The sequence below is a fragment of the Monodelphis domestica genome, chromosome 1 (genome assembly GCF_027887165.1).
Source record: "Monodelphis domestica isolate mMonDom1 chromosome 1, mMonDom1.pri, whole genome shotgun sequence".
NCBI classification, from domain to species: Eukaryota; Metazoa; Chordata; class Mammalia; order Didelphimorphia; family Didelphidae; genus Monodelphis; species Monodelphis domestica.
In genome coordinates this window covers 117556292-117577756 of record NC_077227.1, presented here as the reverse complement: position 1 = coordinate 117577756, position 21465 = coordinate 117556292, and the positions used below count along the sequence as shown (strand labels likewise).

General features: G+C 35.8%; 1 protein-coding gene across 4 annotated transcripts in view; it reads left to right on the top strand.

The window, feature by feature from the left end:
- The window catches only part of HOMER2 (homer scaffold protein 2), a 160548-nt gene that overhangs the window by 127258 nt on the left and 11825 nt on the right, over positions 1-21465 (top strand). For 3 of the 4 annotated variants that reach the window (XM_007479232.3, XM_016428259.2, XM_016428260.2), the window contains exons 4-7: positions 1948-2040; positions 6888-7024; positions 9700-9856; positions 19724-19834. In XM_007479232.3, coding sequence (XP_007479294.1) covers positions 1948-2040; positions 6888-7024; positions 9700-9856; positions 19724-19834 — 498 coding nt within the window. The remainder of the gene's footprint in view (positions 1-1947; positions 2041-6887; positions 7025-9699; positions 9857-19723; positions 19835-21465) is intronic. The other variant, XM_007479233.3, reaches the window with a different exon arrangement.

Genomic DNA, 21465 nt, shown 5'->3' with positions numbered 1-21465 from the left:
TCAACTCTCATAGACCAGTAATTTCCCAATTGCTGTCCCAGCAGTAATTCATCTTCCACACAGATGACATATTGATATTCCTGAAGCTCAAGTCTGACCATGTTACTTCCCTACTCTTTGCCCTTATGATGAACTGAAAACTTTTTTGTTTGGCATTTAAAGCCATTAGCAAACTAGCTGCAGGCTGATTTCAAATTGCTTCCCCTCATGTACTTTATCCACTGGCCAACTTACTGTTTCCCCTATTTATGACAATGTATTTCCTGCTTCCTTATTTTTCATAGCCCCCTCTTCCTGTATGGAATGTTACCTCTCTTCACTTCTGCCTCTTGTTACCTCTAATACTCTTCTAGGCTCAGCTCAAGGACCATCTCCTCCAAAAAGCCTTCCCTGATGGCTCCAGTTGCTAGTTGTCTTATGTTTCTTTTCCTTGTGGAGATGAGTTATCTTAAAAAACTGCCCAGTTATTAAAAAACTTAGATTAGCTAAACCTTCTTTACCAACAACATCTCAACTCCTAATTCCATGTCTCATTTTGAATCACTAAAACCACCTTTCTCCAAACACACACAGCTTAGTGAACTATATTTGCTCACAAAAATTTGAGTCTATTTAGAGAACATTGAACCAGGGAGAGGTACCCTCTGATCTTTCTGCTAGAAAAAGTTTAGGCTTCTTAAGGTCATTTCTCTATACCTAACTTTATTCTATGGTTGTGGTAGAGCACTGGATTTGGAATCAGAGTATCCAGTTTCAAATCCTGGCTTTATATAGCTATCGCATACTAATCAAAATATTCCTTTCCTTTTAATCAGAAAACAGACAACCATGGACATGATAAATGGGTCTTTGGTTCTTCTCTGGCCTCTTTCTCAGGAGCTGTGGCTTTTATTTTTTTTTTTTACTGGTATGTTTGGTGTTCATCTGAATGCTAAAGATTGTATAGAGGCTTACCTCTTACTAACTGAAGCATATTCTATTTTCCTTTGGCTTTTCCTTTGCTGTCTTAGGTCAAGCACCAACTTTTTTCCTGCAGGTATGGAGCATTCCAATTTAGGGATGTTTCACAGTGAAAAGACCTAGAAAGACTCGGTCTTTCCTACCTTATGAATATTTAGCAAAATTTTGTTGAAGAGGAAAAGTTATACATCAATGTCAGGAATTGAGGCTGTGGACACCATGCAAAGTCAATATTGATTCATCTCTTAGTCCTAATATTCTTTGCATGACTGAAGTTTAAATAATGAAGCAGAATTATCTTTATGTAATTAAGAAATAAGAAGAAACTTTTGCCAAAATGCTTTAAAACACTGGAATTATTGAAATGTAATTTGGCTTCCATCTGTCTTATTAGTCACCCTACTACTAACCTAGACTCTTAGTGTATTTTCTTTGTCTTTTTTCAGTTTATAAAATGAGTTTTCTGCTATCTTATAGGTAAGGGATCATTTCCAAATGTAATTTAACTAGTACCTGAAACACAATATTTAATAATGTGAAGTGCTAAATAACCTGTCTTCCTGTCCTTCCTCATCTTCAAATTTATATTTTATTATTCTTTGTTCCCTAGGGCACAATGAATTTCTCTGTGCATTTATTAGCAAGTTATTTTTTATCTTCATTTCAATCAATATCATTTTTAATCATTACATTTTAGTAATAACCTGTGAGGTTTTATTAACTTTCCAGTTTTTCTCTGAGAAGTTAAAGAAGTCATAACCTGAATGGCTTTGTTTTCTAGTATTCCTTAGAAAAAGCATTTGCTAGACTCTTAAGAAACATCTTCCTGACTTTCTAAAAATTATCTAAAAAGCTTGCTGTTGCTTTTTTTTTTGCACATTTACAGTATTTGCTGACTTGAGAAGGATGCATAATGGTGATGGTGATTCTGAACAGCAGTAACGTTTGGGGCCAGGAATGACTTCAGTAAACATTATTAATGTTCAGTTTGCAGAGAAATTCCAGGAAGTGAAGGAAGCTGCCAAATTAGCTAGAGACAAGTCTCAAGAGAAAATCGAGACCTCAAGCAATCATTCTCAAGTAAGTAATTTATCCATGAAATAAACTTGTATTTCATCAATTATTAAGTTTCATGAATACTTGGGGCAAAAAAGCAAATGTTGGCCATGGAGAATTTGGAAAAGTTGTTTGTACCTGTTGGCTATCAGAATTCTCCTGGTGTTCACCAGCCTTTTTATACAACTATGGAATGTCACAGGCAGTTAATTCCTATACAGTATTAATGGAAAACTTTTTACTTCAGAGCAATTGCACTTGGAGAAAATCCTTTTAAATATCCTTTTATTCAGTAATACTCCCTGTAATGATTTATTTTAAGGTGAACAAATGTTTTCCTTTTGATGTCTTAAAGTTGATGTTTGTCAGTGATGCTACTTACTATTTATGAGGTATTGAATGTGCCACAACTCATCTTTCTTCACAGATAATCTATTTAGAATGATGGCATCCTGCAGTAGCCCCCTCTAGAGTATGTAGCTGGTTGACTAGAAGGGAGAGTTTTTCAATTGCTCAAATAGCACATCTGCCCTGATGTTTAGGCAAGTCAGGGTGAAAGATAAATTTAAGCTGTATCCTAATTAGTTTTCTTTTGATCAGACAAGATCTAGCTTAATCATACAAAGAATGGCATATTTTTCCAGTAATGATCTTTTAAAAGTGGGTTAGCTAAATACAGTTCATTTTTTTAACCTCCCTTTTTTTTTAACCCTTACCTTCTGTCTTAGAATGGCTTGCCATTCTAAGACAGAAGAGTGGTAAGGGCTATGCAATTGGGGTTAAGTGACGTGCCCAGGGTCACACAGCTAGGTCTGAGGTCAAATTTGAACCCAGAACGTTCTATCTCTTCTATCTTCCATATATATTCTATCTCTAGGCTTATCTAATGAGCTGTATATCTGCCCCAGTCCTTTGATCAATTTAAGACATCTGTATTCACCAAGTATAGTTCTCTATACTAGCAGGGTAGAAAACCTTGCTTTAGGAAAGCTATGCCATCCTAGGTTATGCTTTTAATAGATTCAGTAAAGTGTTATCTCTCTTATTACTTTTAGTAGAAAAATTTATTTCAGAGCTACCATATGGTCAATGTCTCTTTTATTCAGTAATTGCCGCTATTGGCTGGGTATTTGGTCATATATACATGTATTTTATATATGTATATGAATTCACACATAAATATACACATACTTCATTTATATTTATTTTTTTCTCCTACAACACTATTTGATTTACTCTTTCTCATCTGGTAATCTCAGTGAAATTCCTAAACAGTAAAATTCAACTTAAATGTATTTCCTAACAAAAAGTCATTTCTTATTTGGTAGGTTCCTAATCCTATGTTCTTTACAATTCATCTATAGATATTTATTTTATTTTTAGAAGATATGTTTTAGAAACATGTGATCAAAAATACTTTGATGATACTTTGATAGTTTTCCAGCAACATAAGAAAACTGAATAATATTGCCTTTGTTGTTGTTATTTACCAAAGCAAATTAAAACTGGTAGTTGTAGAGTCATTAACTAGAAATTCAGGTCCAATAAACTAATCATTGATATTGTGAGTATTCCTTTACCACCTTGACTAGGTCAATGGCCATCTCTTCAAATAGCAGACATTTAAATTGCTTGTTCATCAATAAAAATAAAATAAGCTTGCCTTAAGCATTTTGTATACCAAATAAATGCCTTTATTTTAGCAAACTCTTTCACATTTCTAACAATACCATAATGCAAAATGTAAGGATTTTAACTAGGTCAACATGAAAAAAATAAGTTTCTCACATATATATATATATATATATATGTTGCTGTATCTTTGAAAACAAATTTAGAATTTGCAAATTGACAATAAATATCTCTTTGCTTAATAGCATTGCTATTTATTCATTAAAATATGCATTGAATATCTACTAGAGCACCACACTAGACACTGTGGGACAAAGTTCTTAACCTGGAGTCCATGGATTTGTTTTTTAAAGTATCTTAATAATTGTATTTCAATAGTTTCCTTTGTAAACTTGTGTCTTTTGCACAGAGGATATATTGGTTTCACCAGATTGCCAAAGGTGTCCATGGCACACACAAAAAGGGATAAGAACTCATGCTATAGAAGAATCAGAAAGAAATTTAATGCAGTCCTGGGGTGATGGAAAGGGATGGCTCCAGTTTCTAGCCTTCACACATTGTGTTCTGGCTAAGGATAGAAAGTGTACAAACCCAGATCATTTTAAGTGTCAGGAAATGATTAAGGATCATGATTAATATTAGAGATAGTAAGTGTTGTGGTTCAGAAGAGGGAAGAAATCATTGTGGACTGGAACAGTTGAGGGGATGAGACTTGAACTAAACTGTGAGGGATAGATATAATTTGGTTACAAGATGAAAGAAGAGTTATTTTGGGATCTGTGAACCTTAGTATAAGATGCAGTTGTGAATGATCCCAGAATGTTGAGAAGGGGTTAATAGAGGCATATGCCTAGAAGAAGCTGAAGCTTCAGCTAAAGGAGACTGCATTAGATAAGTAGACAGACATCAGTCTGTAGAGGACTTTAAAGGAAAGGTTGAATAGTTTTGACTTTAGTCTTTAGGCCATGGGAAATGTCTATAGGTGTCTAGCCATGGCAGTGACTTTACAGAAAATGGCATTTTAGGAAAATCAAGCTGGAAGTCTTTATTGTAGGATATGTTGAAGAAGGAAGGTAGTAAATTAGTTAGGCTACTGCAGTCAGTAGTCAATGCACAAGATAACAAAGTCCTAAGTTTCTATTGCTGGTGTCTTAAATCTAAGCAACATATTAGAATTAACAAAATACCTTCACATTCATTTATAAGCATACTCCACCAAATATGATTAATTGGTTCTTAGAAAGAGTTACATTATGTGAAATAACATTAGAGGGGTAAGTTCCATAGATGCTGTGCTCTTATCATGGAATTTAATTATTTTACAGTAGGATTTAGTTATGTTAACAACCTTGTTACAAAATAATATTAAGACATTATTATATAAGATATGTTTAGATCTCATTTGATTCTCACAACAATCCAGTTGAGTAGGGAGGAAGATAATATTATACTCATTTTAGAGATCAGGAAACAGAGACCTATAGAATTGATTTTTTCCTTGGCCAAGTTCCTAGTAAATGGTGCAACTGAGGTTCAGCTGAGGTTTTGTTACGCTTTCTTCTGACTCCATGGTGGCATTGGGGATAGAGAAGATGACTTGAATGTAAGGAACATTTTATAATATAAAAACCAAGAGAATGTGGTGGTTATCTGATAAGAGATCAATACCAAAATTATGGTTAGGAGTCAAAAGCATAGAAGAAATAGTTAAGTTAATAATAGACCCTCTAAGATGGAATATGGATGGAAAAAAGGAATATTTGAGATTTGGGATATGCTGACAGGATGAAAAGAGGAAGAAGAATCATCAGAAATACTGGAGACCTAGGTAGAAAACCAAGATCTAATACAGTATGATAAAATTCCAAGAAGATATAAAGAAGAGGGATCAACAGTTTCATATGCCAATCAACAAGAATTTATTAAATGCTTACTATTTGACAGGCTCTGTGCTAAGCTCTGGAGATTCAAAAAAGTAAAACTGCCCTCAAAGAGCTTAAATTCTAATATGGAAGAAAACATATATAAATCAGAATATAGCTAATAAATACAGAGATCAGAAAAAATAAAGACTGGGATGGTGATGGTGGTAGAAAGACCATTAGATTTAAAAAGGAAGAAGTTATAAATGGCATTTATCCAGAGCATCAATTTGGTAGGCTGGTACACTTCATTTAGGTAGCTTTCTTTAAGTTTTCCAAATCTATAAAATTGGTCCCTACAGTAGTCCATGAGCTATGTATTAAAGTTTTTAAGGAGATCATTACTAATAATTGAACACTATAGTTTCCATTCTGTGATAACAACTTTGACTTTCACATCTAAATTTAAAATCTTAAAATTTGATTGTTGTATTTAAATCTAACAAATATGAAAATTATTGAAATCTTTCATTTTTCACCACCTTGACTGGGGGGTTGCACGGACAACATACAGAAGGTCTTTGTTTTTTTTTTTCTCTTCTGTTGGTCAGAGATCAAATGAGCAGTTTTTGCATATGCAGTTCTTGAGTTCTTACAATCATAGCAAATCAGTCATAGCTGAGTGTTGACACCTTATAGCCCCCAAACAAATATTTTTTTCTTCTCCTCTTGTTATGGATATGAGTAGAACACAGACTGTCTGTCAATTCTCCCTGGCTCTTGCTATATAGCTGACCCATCTTTTATTTGTTTATTTTTTGTCATCTCTGATGATACTCTTTACATTTCTCCTACATATTTTATTCCTTGTGGCACAATAATATCTCAAATTCATTAATATGCCACAGTTTGTTAGCCATTTCTAATCATTGGGTACATATTTTGTTTCTAGTGTATTATTATTTATATAATCTAGTCATTATATAATTTACATCATATCATTTATAATCACAATGTTTCTAATTTGCTGCTTTTCAGGGAATGGGGGGAGTCTAAAAACTACAAATGTAATAAGCTTGTAAGAATGGTATATAAAGCTTGAATAAATATGTAGTGATCGAAGGCTTGAGGGATCTTCTGTAACTTAAAGGTCTATGCTTTAATGCACAAGCTCTGACATGTCTTATGATTCTTGTAGGAGTGGTTGTCCACTTGTTCCCAAGAAGCAAAACGTTTCACTCTCTCTTTGTGTTTGGATGTACATGTTTACCTGTTCCCACCTGTATGTACGTCTTGTTTTCCATATTTCTCATTTGCACATGTGGGAAGAAGAGTGAATTAGCTTAGTTTAGGCAACTTCTGTGACCCCTATTATAGGAATCAGGATGTGAAACCCCATCTTCTACTCAGGCATCAAGTGTGAATGGAACAGACGATGAAAAAGCATCTCATGGCCCTGCTGACACACGTCTGAAGTCTGAGAATGAGAAGCTGAAACTGGCCCTTACACAGAGGTAATGGTGATTTCACGTCCAAATTATTTCCTATAACTGTTCAATTTCTCCTTGGTGATATGTCCATTCTTTTCACTGGGTGGAAGGGTGTTTCGGCAAGTCAGCCATTAAAGAAAGGAACCTGAATATGATATCTAGAGAAAGCTTTTATGTGAATTGGAGGAGGATGCTACCCAAGAAGCCATAGCATTTTTAAACTTGCTCTCACATCAGCTCTATGCCTGCCCACACATAATAAGAGAAATTCTAACTGAAGCTAACAAGTTTTGGTGTTTTTTTTTTTAAGGGAAGGAAGTTAAGGCCTTTGCTTTCTCTTTTAGGGAAGAAAATTAAGTATAAGCATTCTTCAGTTGAAGCCAGATGAGCAAAGAAGAAATATTTCCATCTGGCCCCTATAACTTAACCAGTCTAAGCTAATTGAACTCCAGGAGTCTGACCCAATGTAGAATGTCTTGTAATCTCATAATTTTTCAGACAGGCCAATCTTATTTTGGATTCTGGACCGACTTGATTTGCATTATACAGCAGTCCTGATTAGGCATTAAAAAGTTCTAAGGTCTTTTTTTGGGTCACTTTGGACTGCTGAAAACAGAAAGATTCCACATCTGAAATTAATCTTGCTCCCAGATTCTTGATTAATGATCGAATGAATGCATATGTGAACAATAAGCTATTTCCTCCATTCAGCTTGACTTCTTTGACATCAGTCTTAAAATTACCTAGTTAAATGAGTTTTGTTAATTCTCACTGTGTGATCTTTGAAATTTAAAGTGCATAGCTTTTTGTCAAGTTCATAGAGCCTTGAGGCTGAATGTTAAATATCACAGAAAAAAGGTTACAAAATTATTTGCCTAATGGTTGGATAAATTGATATGAACATTTAGAAGACAAATTGAGGTCAGAAAGTAGTGCTGCCATCGAGTAGCTGTCAGATTGGTGACTCGACTTTCCAGAAATCTTACAATTAAGTTTTACTATGAAACTCTTTCTAGCTGTGATTGGAGATTACCTTTAAGTGTCACAGTCTTAATAATAAAGAATGATGACTCTTTTAACCTCAATGAACACATTGATGTAGTAAAACTATTTTCATCTCCATGGCAAGCTTTCATAACTGAGAGTTTTTTAAACAAATGCCCAGAGGTTCCATTCTTTAAAAACTTATTGGGAGAGGGAAGCTGGGTGTCTCAGTGGATTGAGAGTCAGGCCTGGAGACGGGAAGTCCTAGGTTCAAATCTGGCCTCAGACACTTCAAGCACTTGACCCCCATTGCCTAGCCCTCACCACTCTTCTGCCTTGGAGCCAATACACAGTATTGACTCCAAGACGGAAGGTAAGGATTAAAAAAAAAAACTTATTGGGAGAGGGAAGCTGGGTAACTCAGTGGATTGAGAGCCAGGCATAGAGATGAGAGGTCCTAGGTTCAAATCTGGCCTCAAACACTTTCTAGTTGTGTGACCCTGGGCAAGTCACTTAACCTTCATTGCCTAGCCCTTAGCCCTTAATGCACTTCTGCCTTGAAACCAATACACAGTAGTGATTCTAAAATGGAAGGGAAGGGTTAAAAAAACTCATGAAAAATCAAATGGGACTAGCTAATGGAGAGTCTCTGCTTTGGTATGTATTGGAATCAAACTCAATTTGGGTTTTCTAAGTCTAAGGTACTTTCTCTTTCATTTTGTGCCAAAGACATTTCCAGGAAGAGGAGGGAAGCTAAAAGGGATCATCTCAGCTGTCAAATCTTCATTTCACTATAGCACCTGAGGGTTTTTTCCTAACCAATGTGTTGTTTCTTTCCTTGAAATTGTTTTCTTGTAATGCTGGTTTATTGTGTGAGTACATCATAGAAGCCTTCCAAGGCTTTGGGGCTTCACAGAAGCCTTTCAGAGGCTCACAGAAGCTTTTCAATGTTTTTAAGACTTCACAGAAGCCTTTCCTTCAAGTCTCAGGATCTAGAATTGCCAAAGGCAATGTGATATGGCTTCAGTAAGTTAATAGTAAGAATAGTATATTAGTAGGAGTATTGGGCACCTAGGTGGCATAGTGGGTAGAGCACTGGGCTTGGAATCAGAAAGATTCATCTTCATGAGTTCAAATCTGGCCTCAGATACTTACTAGCTATGTGATTCTGGACAGGTTACTTAACCCTATTTGCCTCAGTTTCTTCATCTGAAATGGCAAACCACTTCACTATCTCTGCTAAGAAAACTCCAAATAGGGTCATGAAAAATCAGATACAACTGAAGAACAACAGGAATACAGGAGCAATTTGTCAGATTCTAATATATCATTTAATCTTGGGCTACTATTTTGTCTCAGTTTAAGAATTTTTAAAAAGTGTGGCTAAGAGTAACTATTTGACAAAAGAGTTTAAAATTTTAATAATCACCAAAATTACTTATTTCATTTAAAGGGTTAGGATGGCATTTGGCATAGACCAATGGAAAAATGTTGATTGTCTTTAAAGGAACTTGTATAATATAGGAGATAATATGATTCACTCTATAGAAAAAAAAATAGGCTTTATATTAAATGGGGAGAGGAAAAATGCAGGTTCTGAAATATAGAGATATTGACTTCTACTCTGTACCTAGCAGGCCTCTGACAACACCAGAATTTCTGATGAGTTAGCTCTATGATATTGAATCTAACCTTCATCCCTTTCATTGCAACAGTGCCTCCAATGTGAAGAAATGGGAGATTGAGCTGCAAACTCTGAGAGAGAGCAATGCAAGACTGACAGCAGCGCTCCAAGAATCGGCTGCCAGTGTAGACCAGTGGAAAAAGCAGTTTTCTATTTGCAGAGATGAGAATGATCGACTCAGGAATAAGGTAAATTAGGCTGCCTGGAATTGGGTGGAAATGTGAATAGTTGAATGGGATGCTTGGCTTGCTGTATACTGAGCACAGGCTGTCTGCATGAAAAGATAGGGGCCAGTGAGAAAGGAAGGCAAAATAAAATAAGATTATGTGGCTCTAGGCCAAAGGGGTCTTTTTTCCTTACCTCTGGCTAGAAGGAAAATGCTTTTGTCCCTTCATCTTCTTCCTTCCATTTGGCCATTTCCTCTTCCTTCTTTACCTTATAAGCCATAACGTGGAATTGAAGGCTGTTTAAAAAAAATACTGTTATTTAGTGTTCTCAGTTTAGAAAGATAATTATTTGGATGTATAACTTGTGAACTAGACACTCACAGATAGGTTCACTTTCTATGATTTTTTTATTGATAAACATTGTCTGCTTGCTTTGGCAAAGGAATAACTTTAGAAATTAACCCAGATCTCGACATTGAGTTTTTCACAATGCTAACAAACTCAAGTGGTGAATAGCACTGAAACAGTAAAGCATTTAATTGGGGCCAAAATGAATAGTAAAGTAAGGGAAAAACAGTAAGTAACAGATATTGACCCATTCCCTTCCTTCCCCTCCACATCTCTCCTCCACACATTTGGGCTTCAAGTTCAGCCTCAAACCTAGGACTCTTATAAGAAAGACATAGGCAAAAATCTCCCTATAAAATCATGAATCTATCAGAACCTTCTACTACTCCTGCATCTTCTTCTGCTGAAATTAATTTGCACTAATGATAAATAGGGCCTCAATGAAAATGGAGTTCTTATTCTTCCAGTGATCATTTTCTGGTTTTTGGTGTGGTCCTCCTTTAATTGTTCTTTCCTTTCTCCCCTTCAGCAATGCCACTTTACTTTCCCTCCTAAAAATGGAGGGGGATGACCATTACAGGATGTATCAGGTGCATATATTGAGGCTTTATAGTAGGTGTATATATTCAGTCTGTAGATACAAATTATATAATATCCATTAAAGTGCACACAGAAATTATAGGCAAATTATCCTGAATACTTAGGTCATTAGCAAGAACATAATATCTAGTAGCCTTCATTTTAGACTTATATGATTTAAGTAATGGGTTGCCCAATTCAGTAAAACAAAACACCATTATAAATACTATTTTCCCAAAATGTCTCCTATCTATACATCAGAATCATTTAATATTCTTTAGAGAGATATAACAACAGAAATCACTCTTTTCATTATCCCTCTGATCATAAACATCAAGTGAGGTACAAAACTGGGAGATGTATACTCATCAAGATTATTTTATTAATGCAGTGGAGAAGATCCAAGGTAGCCCAAGTTGAAGAAAGAGATTCCCTGTGTGTGTAAGGTCCTCCAGATGCTCTGCTTGTAGATGACAATTTACTGGTTACCTTAAGCCATATAATTGAAAAGCTTCCTGTAAGAGATTCGTAACTGTTTGAGAGTTTGGCTTGACTATGTGCAGAAAAAAAGATGAAAGAGTAAAGGATGTCCACTGCCCAGACTGTTATGCATTTGGAAGGACAGCCAATAGAACTTGCCCATCAGTATGTACACCTGGGAGAGCCAGGGATGACAGTGAGGGGGACCTGGAATTAAATGAAAGATGGCTAGAGGGCTAGATTTCCTTTAGAAAATTGCCAATATCCTTTAATCAATCGATTAAACATCTATTAATCACCTGCTACCCCTTGCTTCTTCTGGAAGCAAAGGCCCATCTTTTAAATATTAATATTTTATCAGTATTATCATATGGCAACAAGAGATGGAACACAACAGTCTGACAAATCAAAAATGAATCTCACATATAGTTGATGTGAAAAGACAACACAATCAATGAGGAACTTTGAAGAATAGGAATAAAAGATGTCATCAGGGAAAAGGACAGTGGGAAGAAAAGATGGGCTGGTTTTGTGGCTAAAGATGATAATAGGTGGATAGCCAGAGTGCTCCATTGGTATCTATGGGATAGCAGGAGAAGTTACGGTTGACTTTAAACACATCAGATGTGTCGTGTATGGGAGGAAATGGATTAAAAGTTATATAGAATGGAAAGAGATGGATCACTTGAGATCTTTATTGCTGAAACAAATGTCCAAAATGATGAGACCACAGGTCCCTCTGAGTACCTGAGAGTTCTCTAGGTGACCAAATGTTTCTATCTTCTTATAGCAAGAACTCCTTTCCTGCTGAGATAGTGTGTGACTCATCCTTGGCAGAGGCTCTGCAGTGGTGGCACCCGTCATTAGACTATTTTGTATTTTGTATTAATGAGCCTTTTCCTGTACATCTGATCACTTTCATACACACTCCCATTCCTCACCCTCTCAAAGTCCTGCCTAAGGTTTCTTTCTTGTCACTTTCATCTGTTCTTCCAGAACTTGTTCCAGATTTGATGAGTGTCTTGATAGATCAACACTTCCTAGTAGATTTTGCCAAAAAGTAACGATGGCCTCAGAAATCTCTTGAGATCTGTACTTGGCTAACTATAATCCCATGATATAGATGAATAGTAACAATAGCCAGCATTATTTGTCACCTTAAGGTTTACAAAATATTTTACAAACATTATTTCATTTTACCTTTAACAACTCTGTAAGAGAGGTGCTATTATTATCTTCATTTTATAAATGAGGAAACTGAGGAAGACAGAAGACAAGAAGGTGTCTGAGGCTGGATTTGAATTCAGGTTTTCTTGACTCCAGGTCCAGTGCTTTATCTATCATACCACCTTGAATATTTTTATTTTTAATATTGTATTTTTATTATATTCCTTTGATGTGGAGATCTGACAATAATAAATTCTGTACAAGTCTAACCCTGACAACCATTGGCTGCCTAAGAAACAGTCAAGGTGTAAAGATTAAAATTTAGGGAAACTGAGGCAGGTAGAAATTAGTTTATCTCTGCAAGGAATATCATATTTTAGAGGTTTATTAAAGGTTGAGAATTTAAGAATATACAAGTAAGAAAAGGCACGTGCCAGGTGGGCCATGAGGCCCACCCAAAATTTCACTCACATCATGAGACGCTTCTGTTTGCCAGCGGAGACAGGAAGTAAAGAGAGCCCCTGCCATGGGCGGAGACCCTCTAAATAATGATTTTGCTCTCAGCCCAGGTGAGAATTCAGTGAGATTACAAAGCATTCTGGGGAAGTGGAGCAAGGGCTTCTGGGGATTGAAGTCCTGGATTGAAGTCTATTTTTTACAAAGAGCAGCTTGATTTCATTGCATGTTTTTCTGATTGGCTTGTTGGAGGAGCTACATACAAGCTAATCTTCCCCCTTCTTCTTCCATAACTGCCATTATGAGGAAGGCATATGATAGACTTTGTGACAGTGATCAGAACCTCTTTCTTAAACCAAGACATCACCTGGTCCTGGAGTATATTTCACATCCCACTTATTCAGGGAGAACACCCTGCCTCTCAAGGTGGAGTTTTTGCTCCAGTAATCCTTCTCTTCACTGGGCACTGGAACATCTTCAAAGAAAAACTTCTCTAGAGTCACCTTACTGCTCTTCTTCCTTGGAACCAATATATAATATTGATTGTGAGACAGAAGGTAAGGGTGAAAAAAAATTAACAAAATACAATTTTTAAAAAGACAAATAATTTCCTCTTTCCAGGCCTCAGTTTCCTCATTTGTAAAATAAGAGGGATTGGACAAAATGGCCTTCTTTAAGGTCCTTTCTTGCTCTATGTCTGTGAGCCTAAGACACTCCTCACTTAAATTCATCCTCCATTCAGCTACCAAAATGATTTCATTGTATATCAATCTGACCATGTTATTCTGCTACTCAATAAAATCCAATGGTCTCTAGAATAAAATATAAACTTTGTTTTTTAAGCCCCTTCAAAATCTAGTCCCAACCTATCTTTATGGCTTTATTTGTCATTATCCCATTTCCTGCACTCTGTCATGTATACAAGCTTACCTTCTATTTATTTCTCACACTCTTGGCACTGCATCTCTCATCTCTGCAGCTTTGCCATGGATGGTGCATATGACTGGAATGTATTCCATTCTTACCTCTTCCCCATAACATCCTTCTCCTCCTTCAAGATGTTGTTGTCCATCTTTTATTTTCAAAGAGGACCAATAACATCACAGGTTGAAATCTTGACTTGTGCATGAATTGGATTTAAGAGAGGCAGAGTTCATTCAAACACCACCTTTTACAATCATGAAGTCTTTCCTATTTTCCAATTGCTAGTGCTTTCCCTATCTTGTATTTAATGAGCTTGTTTATTCAGTACATATCCAGCTTATATTTATTCTATATATACTTACATGTAGACATGTTATCTCTCCTGGTATAATGTAAATTCTTTGAAAGCAAGGCTTTCATAAATACTTGTTCATTGAGGGGACATAGGCTCTGGCTGAAAGTGAAACACCTGTTCTTTTTTTTGTTTGTTTGTTTTAACTCTTGCTTTTTGTCTTAGAATCAATTGTAAGTATTGGGTCCAAGGCAGTAAGGGATAGACAATTGGGGCTAAATAACTTACCCAAAGACACACAACTTGGAAGTATTTGAGGCCACATTTGAACCCACATCCTCCTGACTCCAGGTTTGGATCTCTATCCATTGAGTCACCTAGCTTCCTCTGTTCTATAAAGGATCTGGTAATTATTTTGGGGTGGGAGCTCTATTATTACAAAATTCTTGGAATTATTCTTTAAGCTGAAAAGCCTCAGTTGCAAAAATCATAGAGGCTTTAATGATACACTGTTAAGAAAACAAGGGACCAATACTCCCCTCTGGACAGCTTATCTTAATGATAGAAAAAGTCACCCAAGTATTTTAGTTTCTCAAGTGCTAAGCTTGAAAATGGGAGATATTAATTTATATATATATAAATAATATCCTAACTCCATCATAATTTCTGAATAGTTCACCTCCATGGAAACCTGTGAAAGATTGAGTTCTAAAGGCATTGTATAAGATAGCTGGACTTGGAGTCAACAGTGACCTGGGTTTTATTCTTGTCCCTGATGTTTATCAGCTCATGGGCAGGTAACTTAACCTCTGAACCTCCATTTCCTTATCTGTGAAATATAAAGTAAATAGTTAGATCAATGAGTAAATTTAAAGTAAAAAAGATTTAAAAAAATTTTAGAGCACCTCTTTTATTAATTGTGGGATAATTTACATAAAACACTTTGCAAACCTCAAAGCACAGTATAAACGTTAGCTATTGTTACTGTCAGCAAAGCTCTGAATTTACCATTTTTATGCTTAGCAAAGCTTGTAAGTTAATACAATAATGAAATGGCACCTAGAGGAAGAATTAGGAGCAAGAAGAATGTAAATTATGTTCAAAATAGCACTACATCAATCTGGCATACCTGATACAGTGATACATTGAAGATCTGAGTTTAAATCTGAGTTTAAAGTTAAATTAAAACTTTGACACTAGTTATGTGACCATAGGTAAGTTAACTAATTTCTCTGAATTTAGGTTTCTCTTCTGCAAAATGGGATGAATAATCTCTGTAACACTTTTCTCATTGGATTTTGGTATGATTAGAATTTTGTTTGTTTAGCAAATTTTATGTATCAAACAAATGTCCCCTATAATTATCATTACTTTAAAATTATTTTTTAATAATTTAGAACAATGATTTCCTTGGCTTCCCAAATCTCCAGCTCTTGGGTGCCAGAAGCTTGATGACTGGCTTCAACACAGTTCTATAATCAGTCTTTTTTAAACAACAAAAAATTGTATTGGTGCTTTTCATTTTTTACACCACAGATATTTACCAATATTCCTCTTACTCTTCTAGTCTGCCTCTAGTTTTTTAATCATAGAAGCTCAGGACTGTAAGGGAATTCCCTCACTTTATAAAAGGGAAAATAATCCTGTAGAAGTTAAGGCCATGTTTAGTGAGGAAAGGACTTGACCTGGAGTCACAGAGTTCAGTCAGGCAAAGACAGAGATGTTTCTGGAAGAACCATCACCAAAGCTGTCAAGGAAAATGCCTAAATTTAATTTAAATTTGTATTAGTTGGTCATAATGATACCAGGAAAAAAAAAACACACCACACTTGTAAAGCATTGAGAAGTATGTGGCCACCTTGAGTGTTGAGGCCCCTACCCTTGTTTTCCATGTTAACAGGGCTCCTGGTAAATTCAAAGGGGATAAAGCTGGCCAAGTGACATTTGGTGGTGGGAGAACGGTTTTTCTATCCAAGCTCAGTGTGCCATTTTACTGTTTGATGTAACATTTAGAAGAATGGGTCTAGTGAGCATAAAATCTAATATTATTATGAGAAAATATTTCTTTCCGTTGTGGATATAAGGACAGAAAAGTCAAGACAATCCATTATCTTAGACAATCCATTATCTTCTATAGGAAGATTTTGAGAAACCCTTTTCCTGGCTTATTAGAAAACTTAAGGGAGTCTGTAATTTAGAGCTTGTAGCCACATCTGCCAGGAAAAGCTCCAGAGGTGGTTGTGGACTCAGTCCTGGTAGCACTGTGTGACCCTGTGCCTACATGACTAGGAAGGGAATGAAAGAAGAACCTAGAATCCTGACTCTGCCGATTATTCGTATTCTCTTAGGCATTTACCTTCCCTGGGACTGATTTATCTCTAAAGTGCTGAAAGCTCACTGGCTCTGGAGATCAAGGGCTTGGGTAAAATCCAACCTTCATCATCTACTCCCTCCATGACCTTAGGCAAGTCACTTACTCTCCCTGGACCTCAGTTTCCTCATGTATAAAATAGGAAGAGTGGACTAGATGGTCTCAGGTTCTGAGGTTCTGAGGAACCTTGACATCTCAAGGTGCCCTGGGAAGGCAGAGCTCCTTAGATTCTTGGGGAGCTCTTGAGTCCTTTTCAGGAGGTCCCTGAGATTAAAACTATTTTTCTAATAACACTAAGCTATTACTTGTCTATTAAAATTCTCTTTCCTTTTCCAACTATATATCTGCACGAGGCATATTTTCTTCCTATACTTCAACAACCAATATTTCACAATAAACAATGCAAAAGCAGATAGTGAAAAGCCAGACATTTTCTAGAAAGCCAGAATTTGAAGAGAATTGCAAAAGTATGTAAAACAATGTCATCTCACAAAATTTTCTTTGTCTTGGGAAATATAGTTATTTTTCATAAAACCCATTCATGGTAACTTGTAATGAACAGTTATTTTTAAATGAATATTTTAAAATTGTATGTTTTAACTTCTAAGAGGAAGAGAATAAACTTTATTAAACACAAAAAATTATATTGGTGCTTTTTATTTTTTATGCCATAGATATTTCCCAATATTCCTCTTACTCCAAGAAAATTCTCCCTTGTTTGAAGATAAATAACTAAGTAAATTCAACAGACATGTCTAATAGTATATGAAACATTCAATCCCCCGCCTCCTTCTCTAACAAGAAGAGAGGTGTGTTTCATTGTCTGTCCTCTTGAACCAATATTGGCCATTGCCTTTAATCTGAACCCAGCTACCTTTTAGTGTTGATTCTATTGACATTGTTACAGTGTCTATATTTATTGTTTTTCAGTTTCAGCTCTATTTGCTTTCTAGAAGTTCATCCAAATCTCCTCATGTGTCTCTGAATTCTTCATACTTAATCTCACAATGTACTACTATTCTTTTCATTCATATGATGCCATTTGTTCAGCCATTCCTCATTTGATGAGGAATCTGGTGCCCACTTGCTTTCCAGTTTTGGGCTACTAAAGAAAGACTACTAAGAATATTTTGGTATATGTGAGATCTTTCTGTTTGTATCTTTCTTAGAGTGCATCCTCAGTGGTGGCATTACAGAAAGAAGGGTATAAATGGCTTAGTAACTTCTCTTACCTAATGCCAAATTGTTTTCACAAAGAACTGAACTGATTTAAAGTTCCAGCAAGTGTGTTATTCATGTACCTTTGGCATATGAATTTCAATTCATTTCTTGGAATTTAGACATTTACTATTTGGGACAAACTGACCTGGAGATTGGGTTGTGATGGCTTCCCCTCAATATATGCTACTCAAGAGTTAATTTAACTTCATACTGTCCAAAGTAAGTGGATACACAGGTATTAACTTGCTTTTTAATTGCACGATAAGTAGAGATTTTGTTCTTGCTATTTCTACAGTACTAGCAACAGCCTCACCATAAACCAACACCTCATCCATGGGAAATGTTTTGTTCATCTTCGAGCTCACCTTTAGTACTTCAGTATTTAAAAGAGTTGTGATTTCAGTTATATGAATTGTCTTTCTAATAGAAATGGCAGTTCCTTCATATCTTATGAGAACTTTATTTATTTTTTGAGATGCTATGGAGAGGGGAAATGTCAGCTAGTATTCTGGTAAAGAAATTCTTCACAGTTAGCCAGACTGCTCCTTAAGAAGCAGAATCAGTCTTAAAACTGGTCCAAACTTAAGCCTTTCCAGTTTGGTAGGACCACGTAGTACTTGTGTTCTACTGGCAAAGCCTTAATACAAAACAATATGATGTTATATAACAAGACATCATCTTGTATAGTATGATTGTCATGCTGTATAATATGCAATATGACATACACCTAGCATTTATATAGCATGCCAAAGTCTGCAAAAAATGTTATACATTTTGTGCATTTTTCTTCCTTTATTTTTACAATTTCTAATTATGTATACATGGATTTGTGAGCATTGAGTTCATGTAAAATGAGGTCCTACTGTACTATCCTTATTTTAAAATTCAAGAAACAGAAGCAAAGAAAAATAAAGTGCCTTGCCTAGGGGCACCCCGCTAGAAAGCATCTGAAATAGGATTCAAATTCAGTTATTCTTGCTTCTAATCCAGTGTCCTAGCCACTTAGCCACCTAGATAGATAGAAATAAAATCAGATTTATTCACCTATTCAGTCAGTACCTTCTTTTTTGGTGATTCTGGGGGAGGGAGGTCTAGGCTGCACATCTTCACCTGATTTAAGAAAGAGAAAGCTTCTTGACACTTACGATTTAAACCCTGAATCTATTTCCTGCAAGGAAAAGAGTTAGAGGGCAACTCAACAGGTCCTCTGTTTGGTAGAGCAATGTCTTTGTTGCACTCAAAAGTTTAATGCCGTTCCCATCATTTAGAAACCACTCCTTTACTTTGAGCTATAGTCATATGGCATCATTAGGAGCTTGGGATAAAACAATACATATTCAGTGCATGAATAAAAAGCCATAACAATTTTTTTGGCATGAAAGCAAATAGATTCTAGAGGGAAAATAGTTCAATGGGTTTCTGATCCTAGCTTTTGCTCAAATCCTTGAAGAAAATCACCATTTACTAGCTTGCACAGAAGCATGAAAATAGAAATACAAATTATTCTGAAACTAATAACTAACTAACAACAAACTAAGGCTTGTCATTAATCCTGCCACACTGGGTCATAATTATGTAAAGCCTTAGGTCAAAGGGGGACAGATAGAGCCCTTAGGGTTTAAAAAAGGCCCTATTCTCTTACAGGAAAATGTTGTAAATGAGTTAGTTTTTTGTTTTTTTTTAGAGGACAGCTCAATGGTGGAATGGACCCAAAGTTAGGAAGATTCATCTTCCTCAGTTCAATTCTGGCTTCATGCACTTCCTAACTATGTGACCTTGGGCAAGTCATACAACCTTGTTTACCTTAGTTCTTCATCTGTGAAATAAGCTAGATAAGGAAATGGCCAAACCACACCAGTATCTCTGCTAAGAAAACCCCCAAATGAGATCACTAAAAATAGGACACAAATGAACACCATCAAAATGTTAAAATATGGGGAGCATGATCATGGAAAATGAGGGAAGTTGAATAAAAAGTATAACCTAGGATCTTTTGTGTTCCACCAAGAGTTAATGGACATTTCTGCTTTGTATGTGATGTTTCTTGAAGATTGAAGAGCTAGAAGAACAATGTAATGAAATAAATAAGGAGAAAGAGAGGAACTCACAGCTGAAAAGGAGACTGGAGGCCCTGGAGTTGGAACTTAAAGAAAAGGAGAGGGTAAGTATGAATAAGCAGGATGGTAGAATGTTTTCTGTGACCAGTTCTGGTCTATCTTCTGCCTTACTTGATGAAGGGTGCTTCCGGTAGACTTAGAAAAAGGGGCCATCTCACAAGGCAGGTACCTTGCTTTCTCATAATAAACAGTTTTTACCTGATAACAAGGTGCTGCATTAGAGGTTATACTACTGAAATTTTTTAAATGATTTATTAAGTTAAAGATTCCAATTCACAACCATAATTTCACAAAATAATTTTCTGTGCAGTCATTTTTCTATTTTCTAAAAAGGCCTTAAGGGGAATTTGGCAATGAAAAAAAAATTAAATTCCTCTGTTTTTACATCTTAACTTCTTAAATGAGCCAAGAGAGGTAATCATATTATGTCATCAATTCCAACTAGTGGACCTTATCGCTTTCCTTGTTTTTTTCCCCATCATAACTTTAAAAACCCTGCTTATTATTCTGAGAAAAATCTCCAAGCTCTTTATGGGGGTATTAGTCCACTTAGCATTTTTCTTATAGATGCATGCCATATATTTCATTCATCCTTGGTTACATACCTCTCCTCTCCATCCTTTATACAAAGCCTTTTGAAAATCTGAGCTTATCAAAGAGAAACCTGTGTAGCGGTGCTGGCTTTTTCAATTACATAGGTAATTGAAATTTACCCAAAGGAGAGGTTCAATAAATATTTTATTAGTTGATTTATAAAATTAGATAAAATTAGGATGATGAGATGGGTTTGTAATAAGCCCTACCATAAAATAGCTTTGTAGCTGAGTACCCATAATAGAGAATTTTTCTTAATTAAAAGAAGTTATATGAGTGGGATAATTAATTGACTAGTGAAGCAGTAGATATGAGTCTCAGGGATGTTGCTTTTTTTGCTTTCTGTTCTACCCACTGACAAGATTACTTCTTTAGTAAACATTGGACATAATGCCATATTTACAGCCTCAGAGCCTGGAAGAACTGCGTTCAAGTCCTACCTCTAATGCATACTGACTCTGTGACCCTGAGCAATCACTTAACCTCCCAGTGCTCTTGGTAAATGCCTGGTGATAAGTTGCTGAAATGGTACCAAGATATACTGGTACAGGGAGTTTCCTCATCCAAGAGTTTGCCATACCAATTAAGATGCAAATCCAAACCCTATTCCATAACTCTGCATGAGCACATTGGACCAAAGAAACCAGAATCTTGCTATTAATTTAAATTTAAATCTCATTTTCCAAAAAAAAAAAAAAAACCCCAAATGAGTGTTCTTGCCCTCATAATTCTTTGTACATTGGTCCCTCATTCCCTGTGGGGATTCCTTTCATAGTTACTTCTCCTAGATCCAGAGCTAGACTTATAATTCTGACATAGTTTAATTTCTGGGGTGCCTCCTATTTTAGGACTTTAAGAATAAATGATTTTGTGAGTGTAAGTACTAACTCCAACAACTCGGGTTAATACAGCAGAAAGGAGGTGGAATTATAGGAACTCAATCCAGATTCAAGTTTTGCCAACTTCTACTTATATGACCTTGGATAAACCTCATGTCCTCTTTCTTGGCCTCAATTTCCTCCTCTATAAAAATGGAGGAACTGGATTACAGGGCCTCTGAGGTTCCTTCCAATTGTAGAGC